Source organism: Plasmodium coatneyi, chromosome 8 (assembly GCF_001680005.1).
Source record: "Plasmodium coatneyi strain Hackeri chromosome 8, complete sequence".
NCBI classification, from domain to species: Eukaryota; Apicomplexa; class Aconoidasida; order Haemosporida; family Plasmodiidae; genus Plasmodium; species Plasmodium coatneyi.
Genome location: NC_033563.1, coordinates 482,349 through 495,943, shown reverse-complemented (window position 1 = coordinate 495,943; position 13,595 = coordinate 482,349). Strand labels below are relative to the sequence as shown.

Below are 13,595 nucleotides of genomic sequence, written 5' to 3'. Positions count from 1 at the left end.
GTTGCAAGCACGTTTTTCCTCTGCCCTCTCTGTGAACGCTACATTAATGCACTCACCACGTAGGCAAACGCTCGGGGTATGAGCAATGTTTTGAAGAGTGGCGAAATGCTTTCCAACGGGAGTTTTTCCTCATTGGCTCAGTGCACTAATTTTTTAACCTGCAACAGGCGTGAAGCGTTTCATGGGCTTACAATAGGTTGGGCCCATTTAAGTACACATCGCATGTACGTACAATTGTGTTGTAAGTACGTTCATATGTATGTACATGCACATGAGCGATGTTACCATAAATTTGTAGATGCCGACTCGGTGCAGAACAAGGGCGCATAATCCTGAAGGGGCAACGCCCCGGACAGTTCATACCCCCGTATGTGAGAGAAAAACACACACCGCAAGTGACCCATGCTAAAAAAAAAAAAAAAAAAAAAATGTAGAACGCGCCAAACGTAGGGTCACACCTCGTGAAAATAAAGCGGAACGGGGTACACTACCAAAATGAAAGAATGCATATTATGTATTAACGTCCGTATAGGTACAAATCTAAACGTACACATATTTTTATTCCTCTCCTCCTACATCTTGCCCTATGTGACGGGCACTGCTTAAATAAAAGGTCAACAGTTTATTAAACGCACCAAATATGTTTGAACATAAACCATGTTGGGAATTTTGACCACTGCGTAGTAACGGAGCAGGGAAAAGAACCTGGTGGGGGGCCACTAAGTAATCGATTCTGAAGGCGTGTCAGGTATTTGGAGTACACACGCTATGCATACATGACAGGAAATGTACATCAATGATGTGTGGTGCGCAAGTGTGTGCTTAAGCTGGGGATCCTTCTCATTTCACCCGAAGGAGTACTCCCCTCACGCTTGAGATATTCACATACAATACAGTGCATTTGCTTGATGATATAACTACGTTTTGGCGTTCTACACCAACTTGTGCGTTACGTGCACGCCATCTTTATGCCATTCCCATGGGGTTAAAAAAAAAAAGAGTTACATTGAAAAGTCCTTTCTGGAAGTTTTTTATTTTAAGGGAATACAACACATGCATGGGAACACTATCGAATAAGACTCAAAGTTAAGACAATTGCAAAAAAAAAAAAAAAGGGGGGAAAAAAAAATAGGACTTTTTCCCTTTTGGCTAGCTTTTTTTTTTTTTCCATTTTCGCCTGAACGGGTCATAACTTATTTGTTAGCTAGCTACAACGCGCAGGCTTCTTCAATCTGCTCAGTCGCGCAAATTTCGTTGCTGGTTTCCTCTTTTACAAGAATGGCGTTGACGCAGTTTTGAAGAGGTGGCGTGCTGCTACTGCCGTTCTGCTGATTGTGTAAACATGGGGCGTTCGTCTCGATCTTACCACTTTGGAAGTTGTTTATTCCCATATTTATTATGTTTCCGTCGCTCGACTTGGGGGAAGCTGCGCCGTCGTTATTGCCACTGCCGTGTTCGCCACCACTGCTGCTGCTCAGGTAGGACTTGTTCCTCTTCCATTTAACGGCTTCCCTATTTTGGTAGCTTCCCGGAGGAACGTGGTCATTGCAGTGTGTGATCACATGGAAGCACGAGAAGCAGTTATCGTAAAAATAGGTCATTACAAACAGATCTTCGTAAATTTCAACATTCATATGGTACCCCTCCAAATAAGCGCACAGAGGGTGAAACCACTTATTGCACTTCTTCTCCTTCTTCTCGTACTTTGTGTGCGTGTTCGCACTACTTGGAGTGTTTTCCCCTTGAGCGTCTTCTTCGCAGTAGGCACATCTTATGACGGCTCCATTTTTATTGCAAATACAGCAGACATTTTCGAAGGATCTCAAATTGCTAACATCCCACAGGTTCAAATTGTAAATATTTAAACAAAACACTTTGGAGATAAAAAATAAAACACAAAAAATATGAACAAACTGATTTGTCGTTGTTTTCTTCAAGGCGCCTCCATCCTTCTTGCATATGTAGCAGCAACTTTCAAATCCTTTAAATACGTCAAGGGTACTTTTGCTTGGGTTATCGCATGGGTCATTCGTGTTGCAGTCATGGGTGTGCCCACTACTCACCGCAGCAGCAGCCACCACCGATGCTGTTCCAACTGTTCCTGCTCCTGTTGCTGTTGCTGCACTGTTGTTGCTGCTTTTCTTTTTTTTTTTCGAGTGGCTGCTGCTCTTACTGGGATCTTCACCCTGCTGTCGTCTCTTGTTGATGTACTTGCTAAGTGTACACTTCTCACACAGAAATTCATCGCTCCTTCCTTTCTGATATATTCCGTAGCAATATTTGTGCATGTAAGTGAAGCATCCAACACATTTGTACAAAATGTTTATGTTGTTCAACTGATAGTTGAAGCACACACTACATGTGAAATGGTTTGGCTTTTCCTTCTCTTCATTTTTAACATTTTTTCCGTTTTTCTCATTTTTCTCATTTTTCTTTTGATTGAAAATTGGGGCGCTTTTCTTCGGGTCTGTCACAGCAGGTGGAACAACCGATGTGGATGGGCCTACGCCTGAGGGGGGGGCTGCTTCACTGCTTTGGTCTCCCATTTTGTTCCCTTCCTCGGGGCCGTTCTCCTTCCCCACAGGGTTATTACTATACTGGGTTGTCACTGTCTCCCCAACGGGGGGCGCTTTTCCGTTGTCATCATTATGATGATGCTTCTCCTCCTTCCTCTCCGCCACGCAAGCATCGCTCGAAGGGTTATGTTCCTCCGGTAATGCTTCCTTGGTTGGTAAGGTTGTCGGCGTGGGCGTCAGGATAAACGCCTCATTTAGGCCATTTTCAGGAGCCACATTCTTGTTCATTACCCCGTTTGTAGTTAAAAAGTGGGCCTCCTCCTCCCTTAGGAAGCTGTCCCTCAAATTATGAACCAAGTTGTTCCACGTATTAACACAACTGTACTTGTAAAAGACTAAATTTACATACAGCGGCATATCAGCAACGTTGTAAAAGTGGTTCTCATCTATAATTTTACTCATCAGTAGGAGTTTGTTTTTTACTATTTCTTCATTCAGGTTATTATAGAGGTCTTTCATTTTTTCATAGTTGTGGCCGATCAGCTCGTCGAAGCTTTCGCCATCGCGAGAGCGACTGCGATTACGATAGTTTTGGCTTTCTGTTTGGCTTTCTTTTTGGCCTTCTGTTTGGTCTTCAGTTTGATCTTCCCCTTTATGTTCACTCTCGTCACGATTGGACAGATCGGGCTGGATATTTTTTTCTTCCTTCACAACGGGGGGAAGGACGTTCCCTTCGCTGAGGCCGCTCTTGTCATCACCAACCGTAACGACAGTGCCACTTGCGTCCTTTTCGTCGTTTTCATTATTTTTTTCCCCATCAGGTTGTTGGGCATGATCTTCTGCAGGGGGTGGGGACCCATTTGCGGGCTCGCTCTTACACAGGCTTGAATTTGCCCCCTCTTCAATCGCGTTGTTACCATCTTTGGTGCAATTTCCGGGCAACGCAGCGAAGGAACCTGCTTTGTTCTCTTCTGCCTTAATTTTAACTCCGCTGACGCTGCTGATACTGCTCCTGCTCAAGTTCACCTTCGTCTCGACCTCCTCGACGCTGCGCCAGTTCAACTGTTTAACGAAGTTACTCCTGTTCAGATGGAATGACAAAATATTCCCAATGTCTATGAAGTTATTCTCCCTCTCTATGCAATTTGCTAGCCCGTTCCAGTTTTTGTAAAAAAATTCCATCTGCCTTTTCTTCAGAATGAAACTTCGAAAATTGTTTAGGGTGGCCTTATCGAAGAGGATGTTGTTCAGGTACTTTTTTCTTTCTTCCTTATTTTTGAAGAGGGGTGGTGCCTGCTCTGGTTCGTTCGTTGCGCCCGGGGGGGTGCCTTCCCCACTGGTCAAGCTGTCGACGGGATCACCAACGGGATCGCCCATCGTAGTGTTCGTCTCACCCCCCCTGGCGCCATTATCCAGCAGAAACAACTTATACACGTCGTACGCGCTGAAGCTGTTCGTTGAATACATGGACCCTTCTGCCGGGTGGCATTTCCCCCTGAAGCCGCTTTTTGTGTTCCCCCCAAAGGAGTTGTACCTTCCAATTATTTCCTTCACCTGTTCCGCCATGGTGTTATCCTCACACCCGTTGAGGAGGAACTCCCTTACGATGCCGTTAATGGAGTTGTCCCTACTTTGATGTGTTACCAAATCCAAGTTGCTATATTGGCTAAATTCACTCTTCGTGATTGTATTGCCTGAGGGTAGTTTTCCCCCACTTGTGTTACAACTCTTAGGGTCATCGTGCAGACGGTTTTTCTGCTCCTTTTTGTTTTTACTCCTTTGTCCATCTTTCTTGTCTCTCTTGTCGTTTTTTTTTGTTATCTGTTTATTTAAAACTTTTTCCTTGACCCCTTTGTTAAGCAGGTTTCCATTTTTGGCGAATTCGTACGCCATCATGGTCGTTCCGCTGAGGTCTCCTGGAACGCCATTTACAACGCTACCTGCGAAGGTGCTGTTCTCCGGTCCCCACAGGAAGGGGTTTACATTCCGCCAATCGGTAATGCCTCCACTGCAGCCAGCCGCAACGACGTCGGAAATTCCCATCGGTGTGACCACTCCTCCTAGTTTGGCCTTTTCCTCCTTAACGTATGCACTAACCCTACTGACGTCCCCAGTTCCAGAGAGGCTACTTTCCCCACATAACATCCCTCTATAATTGAACGACGTGTTGTTGCTTCCTTTGTCAGAGTACAATTTGGAAAGGATTTCTTTTAGCTTGTTCGTCAATTGGTAGTCATCCCTGTTGCCGCATCCGTCAATGACGCTTCCTCCGACGACGCTGCCCCCAATGACGCTCCCTCCGACGACGCTGCCGCCCAGGTCGTCTTCCGTGGGTTCGCCCTCGCCGTACAAATTATTACACGCGTCGAAAATCTTCACGCCCCTCTTCGAGTAAAAAAACTTGTGCCTCTTTATAAAAAGGTAATCGTAGTAAGTCAGTTCGATAACGTTGGCCAGCTTCAAGCTCAGGTTCTTGGTAATGTTAAAGGCGCTAAAGTTGTGCAGTATATTTTCTAGAACATTTTTGTTCAGCAGCATTTCGCTCATCTTTAGGCAGTTCAGTTCGTCGGGTGTGGTGCCGCAGACAGTGCTGATACCGGTGGTGGCGTTTACTGTGCTAACGTTTGAATTCGCATTGGAGCTGCCCTGCACCCTGTGGCCGCTAACCCTGCTGCCGCTTCCGCTGCGGTTACTCGTTCCGCTCATAGACCCCATGGACCACATCGACCCCATCGAACTGGTCAATCCAGTTAATCCGGTCGAACTGGTCACGTCACTCAATCCGGTGAAGCCGATTGCACTCTGGGGGATCACTCCACTGGCAATACTGGCAGAGGAATCTCCCACCGAGGCACCAACCCCATTACAAAAGAGAGCCTTCAAAATTGAGAAGGCCCCATCCTTGGAGCTGCTCTGATGCACCTTCTCGTATAGCTCCCTAAAAAAATAGTCGATATTGTTGCACTCGTTTTTTTTTCGAAGGAGTTTATTCTTTGCATACTTCTTTCTGTTATCGCTGTCCGATTCGTAGATTAGGAGGTAGATATTATTTCCGTTATCGAAGAGACAGAATACTAAGTTGAAGCTCTTGTTGACATACGGTTGGGACTCCTTCCCTGACTCGTCTCCCTTCGTTATCCCCCCTTTATCACATGTGTTGTTTTCGTTTCTCTGTCCGTCTTCAAGGTTGAAAGAGTCCCCTTGTTCTAACACTGACTCATTGGGCATATTCCCCTTACAATTATTTCCACTTCCAGTTGATTTTTTTTTTTTTTTTTTCTTCGTTTTGGTACTCTTTTCATGTGGATCTTCCTGCACATCGTGATGGTTCTCCCCGACCACACTTGGGCAATACGCACTGACGGTGCTGGCACACGTGCTTCCTCTAACTAGATCTGTGTCCCCATTTTCTGTGATGCTTTCCTTTTCATTCTCAAATGGGTGATCACTCATTGGTTCATTTTTTCTAACTTCTTCAGTGGGAGCCACCTCCGTGATCGTGGCAGTGCTGCTCGTCTGTTCGTCTGCATTTTCGACCTGCTCGGCGGCATCATCGGGCCCGTCCTCTCCCCCCGCGTCGAACGAATTGTCCAAACTGGGTTGTTCCTCTGCATCCTGATTCAGCGCCTTCTCCACCGCTTCTGCCGCTACTGTTGTCACGTCTGTCGTTGTGGCTGTCTCCACCGACACGCCACTTGCAGAGAGCTTCCTCCTAGTGCCGCTCTTGTCCTCCCTATCGTGGAGACTTCTTCTCGAGTTGCTCACACTCTTGTGAAACATGGAATGGCTGGCATACCCTTCAAGTAGTTCCACCAGATTGGCGATATTTCTAGAATTGGAAAAATCAACATAATAGTGGAAGACACTTCTTATCTGACCTATGCACTTTAAAGTATCCAAGTCGCTTACAAACTTATTCCCCGAAAGAAGGAGAGGCAGTCGATAGAAGAGGTAGGCGAACTTATTCACGTCAACTTTTTTTTTCAAATCCATACTGCTGGATATGTTGTTTTTATCTTTCTTCTGTATATCTACATTTGTATTTTTTAAAATAGTGATTTCACTTAATTTTTTTTTTTTTTTTTTTTTTTTCTTTTTCATGTTTTGTGCCTTCAGTTGCTTCTTTAAGCGGCCGCTCACCTTTTGACAAATGTTTACTCCATTTTGCTGTCTCAGGTAGTACACTCCTTCGCACACGTTGTTCTTCATAATCACGCTGGCTTCTACGTTGTCGATAACACGGTTCATGTAGTTCATGAACAATAGTAGTGTGAGGTGGTTCGCTTTGCTTGGGGTCTCTTTACATGTGACCTCTCCGTTTGGGGTCGCTTCTTCCGGTTCAGCTGTTCCTTCGACTGCTCCTTCCACCTGGTTGCTCTTCTCCTCGTGCACATCTTTCAGCGTGTCATACCCGTTAGCCTTTTCCTGCGTTGGGGAATTCTCATAATCGGTTGTTACTTCCAACTCGTTCGCTGGTTCATTTTCCCCCTTCTTATCTTCCGCGCGGTCGGAGCTTCCCCCTTCCGTGTGAGCCTCATCACGCCACCGACCACCATCATTCCTTTCGACGTTGTTCGCGTCATGCTCCACTGTGTCCCCCCCATTGTCTAGTTTAACTTTTTTTTTTTTATTTCCACGTGATATCTGCGCTACATCTGTGTCATCCTGGTCATGCTGTTCCGAGTGACCCATTTCCTTCTGTTCGTTTTCATCATCGCAGTTGGGCGTCTCGGAAAGGCATCCGATTTTCCTCTTATGGGTGTGGTCGCTCGGTTTGTGCGTCTCTCCATCTGGTGGGTTCACTGCCGCATCGTTATCTGTGCTTATTGCTTCACCCCGATTGTTTTGTTCTTCCACAGGGGTGTTACTTACCTCCTTAATTTCGTCTTCCTTTTCCCCTTGGTGTAGGTTTCCACTTTCGTTTTCACATTGGCTGACTTGGTTGTCCACCCATTCGTTAGTGTCCTCCCCCCCGTTCGACAGGTGGGCAAACTTTTCCGCGAAGAACACTGAAGAGAGGAACGAATTATAGTAGTGGTAGAATATTCCCCCCAGATTGTTGTGCCCCCTATTATTCACTGCATTTAACTTGAGGTTCAGCACAGTCGCTATGTCGTCTTCATTGTTGTGCGTGTTGCACAAAGTCAGCTTGATGCTCTTCATTTCCAGGTAGCTATTTCCGACGTTAGATACATTCGTGGTGAACAGACCTAATTTGTTCCACGTGGTATTTCTCCCCAGATGCTCGGTGTCCGTCGCTACATCACAGTGTTCCTGTGCGTGTGTGTGTTTTTTTTTTTTTTTTTTTTTTTTTTTTCACCTGAATGTTCATATTTTTTTTTTTTTATTTTTTTTTTCTTCTTCCTCTTAGCATTTCCACTGTTCGCACTAGTATGATGTCTGTTGTTTGAGTTCCCCATATTATAGCCCAACTTGGTATTTGGAAAGCCCTCCCCGCACGAGGAGGATAACGCTTCCTGCGAGTTGCTGCTATATGGGGAATTGCTATTTCGACAAGATCTGTTCGACGCTGCGGATAGGGAGCTCGATATCGACTTGGCCTTTCCATTAAGTTTTGACGTCACGGAGGAATCGGAGGAGGAACAAGAGGAGGTTATATCCCATTTTCTCGATGCTATTTGTCTAGACGTGTTGGCTACACACTCGGATGACGCGTAGGTGCTGGACGATGAAGAAGACGCCGATGAAAACGTCAACGAGTGTAGAGATATCGAATTCGACTTCGAGTGGAGGGACAGAGAACGATCGGACGATCTGATTGAGTCGAATGAGGATTCACTTCCGTCTGATGGTATGGAGGAGCATAGCAGAGACGACAGGGAAGAAAAGCTCTCACAGTCGTCACCCCTTCGTGGTCGACCTGGTTGATCCGATCGATCCCGCGTTTTGGGCGTTATTTTTGGCGTCACTTTGGGGGTCAATTTGGCCTCTCCCCTGAGTGGCGTTTTCTGCTCCACCTGGTGAGTGACCCTCTGCACCAGTTTGTGCATTCTCACGTTTGGCTTCTCACCCTGGCGAGGGATACCCCCTACGGTGACATAATCCCTTGCTGGATACTTGCTACAATGTTTAACTGTGCGCTGATTCCGTCTGTTCATTCCTGCTATGTTCACGTCGCTGCACAAACTTGTACTCTCTGTAAATCTCCTCCCGTGAGGATCTCCCATTTGGGTGTTTTTGCAGGGCGTTGTTTTTACTGTATTCTGCTTCAGGTTATCTAACACCACCATCTGGTTCTGTTCATTGGGATGGTGGTTACTCTTCGATCGAACTGTTTGGTTCACTTTTCCCTCCTCGAATGAACCCTTCTGGGTGTTACTCAGGGGGACAACTACTGCCTTACTCCTTGTACGACGTGTGCTTAATAAGGAACCTTGGCTGGAACCTCCACCAGTTGGGTTGCCACTCTTATCTTCAACCCGCTCTTCTTGGCCATACCCAACGGTGTTACCTTCTCTTGCATCCACGGTGACTTTGCTCTTCTGGGGTTGATCCTCTAATGTGGTGGCACCTGAACTGGCAATCTGCGTAGACGCCAAATCGACTACTTCTTTTTTCGCACGGGGATTTGTCTTCTCTGCGTGCTCAACGGGGGAAGGAAATATAATTGGGGTCATCTTCGTTTCAGTGTTCTTTTGGTTCATTTTCGCTGACCCATTTGTTGGTCCATCCACCACCGCTGCACTGTTGTTACTTCCCCCATTTTGCTGCTCACTGCTGTCCATTATTTTCCTCTTAATTTTTCGAATGTACTGGATCGTCCCCTTGGGTGCGTCGATAGGGGGCTGCTCCTGGGAGTTCCCTTTCGTTAGAATATTTTTTGCAACACCTGCACTGGGCGTTGCCCTTCCCTCAGCGTGATCACAACGGTCAACATAGATTCCATGACAAACATTGTCCTGATCACTTTTGTCACTACCGATGCCGTTGCGTAAGCGCTTCTTCCTGCGGTCTTGTCGTTTAATCGGTTTGTTCGTCCTGGGAGGGAGATCCCCTGGGTTTGTTACCTGGTTTACCTGCCTGCGGTTGAATTGATCGTCCCTTTTGATGCCCCTCCTCCATTCATAAATCACATGCACACTGTGTAGGAAGAACTCGTAGTAACAGGAAATGTGGAAATAAGTACAACAGGATGGAAACATACATTTGGTCTTTATCCCAGTTGCCTTTTTACAAAAAACGCAAATCTTCGAATGGTTGTTGAGGACGGACTCCTGGATTTTCTCTTTAATATTTTTTAAAATGTTCAAATGAATGAAGTCCCTCTTATAAATGAGCTGTTCGATTTCCTTGAAAAATGAATTCAGCTCATTCTGCTTGTTGACACTTAGACTGACTTCGTTCCTTGTGTGATTACTTACAATGTGCAAGACATCCGTGGTGTAATAATTCTCCTCTGTGACAACGGAACAGTTGTTCGTGTCGATGCAGTATATGTTGGTATGTTCGTTCTGACAGTGCATGCTAATGTCCTCCTCGTCGTCATCCACATAGGGGTCATTTTCCGGTTCGTCTTCGTATTCCCCTTCTTCCATATCCTGCGTGTCGTCCCTCATGGTTGCTCCATCAGAGGAGGAATCGCTGCAGCTGGGTATGCTGCTACTGCCCACGTAGCTGCTCGCTTCGCTACTTAAACTAGAAGAGTGCTCATATTGGTTATATAATTTACCATGCAGATCAATGCGGGATTGACTACCCCTCTGACTGTTCCTTCTCCTCCTGTTGGACTGTGCACAGCTGGACGATTCGCTCACACGACGCCTGTCCGTCCAACCAAAGTTCATTTCAGCCAAATTATCGCTCCCCAGGTTGGTACACAACACGCCCTTAATGATACCTTCCCCTTCATCACCTCCGATGGGTGAAACCTGCAAACTGGAACCACCACACCAAGAAGTTTTCCTCCCATACAACACATTCGTTTGCAGAATAAAGTTGTAAAAAATCAAATTTTTGATCTGCTTAAGCGTCAAGTTGTAGTAGTAGGGGTTCATGAGAAAGTTGAAGGAGTGACTGTGAATGGTGGTGTTATAACTGCTCAATAATTCCTGCTTGACTTTTTGGACGATTATTTCATTAACCCCCTTTAGTTTTCCATACATGTTACTAAAATAGTCTTGGTTGTAGAATTTTAGGAAGAAGCATTCAAAGTATAGGTGGTTTAGGGAGCCACATTTGGAGAGATCATTGTAGTAGAGACAGCACACGTGGAACCATAAGTCTGGGCCAGTCCTGATCATCAGGACGTTTCTGTGAAGGCCATTACAAATGCTGCACTTTACCTGTTGACTCGCTCGTTCATGCAGGTGGAGCTTATACTGAATGGCGTGCATGTATTGGGTGTTTTTCCCCTCGTGGGGGGGTTGATTAGATTGACTTTGCTCCATCTGGAATAGCATAGAATGGGAGTCCATTTTGTGGTTCTCCAACGGCCTTAACAATTTTCCCACCATTTTGGTAACCTTCTCTGACGTCATTTCTAAATCGGCCCTTTTCTTTAGTTGCCTCTTTGCCTTCTTGTTATAGGGACCTATTTCATGACTCACCCTTCGGTTGCATCTCGTATCGGAGTGGTATGCCATATCGCGATGATGAATGGCCCCGTCATAGAGGCAATCATCGGTGGGTATCTTCTTCCCACCTTCTGCTTTCCTTTTGGATGATCCATTTATTTTTTGATTACCCTCCCCATGGAGGAGGTCATTACTGTTGCCAAATTCGGCTTCACTTAGGCATTTAAAATTTTTACTTTTCCTTGGTGAACCACTTTGCGTATTTGGTTCCTCCACTTGGGGGGCACAATCGAGCGGTTCGTTGGTCACGTCGACATCTTTCCTCTTATAGGCAAAGTGGTACTTCCTGTAGGGTTCGTCTGTGCGCTGGTGGGCGTATGCACGGTGGGGTACATGTTGGGGGGCAAAATTGCTAGTCGTACCGCCTGCTGCCCCGCAGTCCACACACACGTCACACACAAAGTCGCTCAAATTGAAGTTGTCCCTAAACATCTTGTAGCAGTACACGTGAAAGTGCAGGGAGCAGTTTTTGCACTTTTCCATGTGTTCCGTATTATTACTCAGGAAGCAAATGGTGCATGTCTTCCTCCTCCTGTAGGCAGCAAAACAGCTAGCCATTTTCTTTTGATAACCTTTCATGCACCCATGTTCCTTTTGTAGACAGAGCATTCTCATCCTTTGCTCTCTTCTCAGGTTTCGAATTAGTGTATCTTCCTCGTGTACGGGTTTAACTCTCTTCCCCCTTGTTGCATAGGTTACCATTTTTTTTAAGTTCCTCCTCTGGGCATTATTATTTTCTTCCTCCTCGAAGGGGTTACTACGATAGCAACCACTGGTATAATGACGATTGTTGCTGCTTCCCATCTTCTGATTACAAAAGAGGGTTCTGAAAAAGGAGTCCGTGTTCAGACTCTCTTTGTCCTCCCCCAAGGGACGGTCGTCATTCCCTTGGTGTGAGTCAGCTCCATCCCAGTTACGCACATTGAAAAAACGTTCCTTCTTCACGCCTTTACAGAAGGAATGGCCACTTTGCAGTCCGACTGGACTACCAACCCCCCCCGAAAAATGCACCCCCTGTTGATTTTCATCTTTGCTATAAAACCGAAGAATGTCTAGGTAGCTCCTACCCTTGGCGTTTTTATTCATTTTGGTGTTGCACTTTTTGGGACTGTATCACCATGGGTGATGTGTCTCCACTTTACTTCTGTTGGATCCTCTTGTGGGGTGCACAACAAGACCTCCCTTGGGGGAAAAGGTCATACGGGGGGTGAAACGCCCTCTGTGCGCAATCTTGAGGATCTACCACGTCGGTTACTCGTACCCTTTTGCCACCGCTCCTGTGTTACTCTGTCCTATTTTGGGACGATTCCGCGATTTCGTCTATTGTGTGAAAAGACGCACTTTTTCTGTCTCACGGGATTATTCACTTGTTCTTTTGCCCCTTTCTTCAGTGGAAGCAAAATCAGTCTGAATTCCCAATTTTCCCGCTGTCTCTCTAATGTCTTCACAACGGAGACACAAACGGGGGGAGGGAAATCAGTCAAAAGGACAGAAAAAAAAAAAAAAAAAAAAGAAAGAATAAAGAAGAGAAAAACGTCGCCAAACAAAGCAGAACAGAACAGAATAGAGCTGTTTTCCACCCGCGGCAACTTCTTCCCCTGCCCCGTGTACATACAAACAGGGTGTGGAGTGGAAAACAATTCCCAATTCGCTTTTTTTTTTTTAAAAAAATAATAAATTAGCAAAATGGGTCAAAGTTAAGCTATTCAGATGATGAATATACATACGTATGAAACATAAATAATTGTAGCTTTTTTTTTTTATTCATTTCCCCCCTTTTTTGACCAAACAGAACGGTAGAAACAGAATTACGCAGAAGGAAATACCGGTGAAAATTGGTGCGAATTCACCAGTTTTCCCCTTTGATAAAAAAGGCACCGCTTCGTTCCCGCTGTGGGGCCAATGCGGGAAAGGGTCAAAGGGTCAAAAAAAAAAAGGGGAAAAAAAGAGCAAAAAAAACGGAAAAAAAACCTTAAAATGGGTTAAAAAAAAAGTTTTAAAAAATGGGTTAAAGAAGCCTTAAAATGGGCTTAAGAAAACCTCAAAATAGGCTAAAAACAACTTAAAAAAATAGGTTAAAAAATTCGCTGAAAAAGGAAAAAAAATAAAAATAAGGCTTCTTTTTCTGTAAAGCTACTAGGCCACTTGAAAAAGAGGTCAAAAATATCCCAAAATAGAAAAAAAAAATTACTAGATAAAGGTACTAACCCGCGAAAAGCGCATGTAAAAAAAAAAAAATAAATAATAAAATAAAATAGGCGCTGCTGCTGTAGGGCAGAATAAAAAAAGTACCCGATTATATGACGCCATTGAAGGAAGTACCGTACCGCAAAAAAATCGACCCTCTCTACATTGGAAAAAACGAGTTATTCTCTTCACGTACATTTATGTAAATACATATAATAACATGTTCATATTTTTTTTTTTTTTTTTAAGGGCATACATTTCTATTTGAAGGATTTTTCCCGCAAGTTCTTCTCTCCTC

The 13,595-nt window shown here is 45.0% G+C and overlaps 1 protein-coding gene across 1 annotated transcript; it reads right to left on the bottom strand.

The window, feature by feature from the left end:
• Positions 1 to 1,208: 1,208 nt before the first annotated feature.
• Positions 1,209 to 12,196, bottom strand: PCOAH_00020310 (Uncharacterized protein; the record flags this gene model as incomplete). Its single annotated transcript, XM_020058840.1, has 2 exons — positions 1,209 to 7,774; positions 7,837 to 12,196. The coding sequence occupies 2 exons, from the start codon at positions 12,194 to 12,196 to the stop codon at positions 1,209 to 1,211; spliced, it is 10,926 nt and encodes a 3,641-aa protein (XP_019914417.1).
• Positions 12,197 to 13,595: the final 1,399 nt, after the last annotated feature.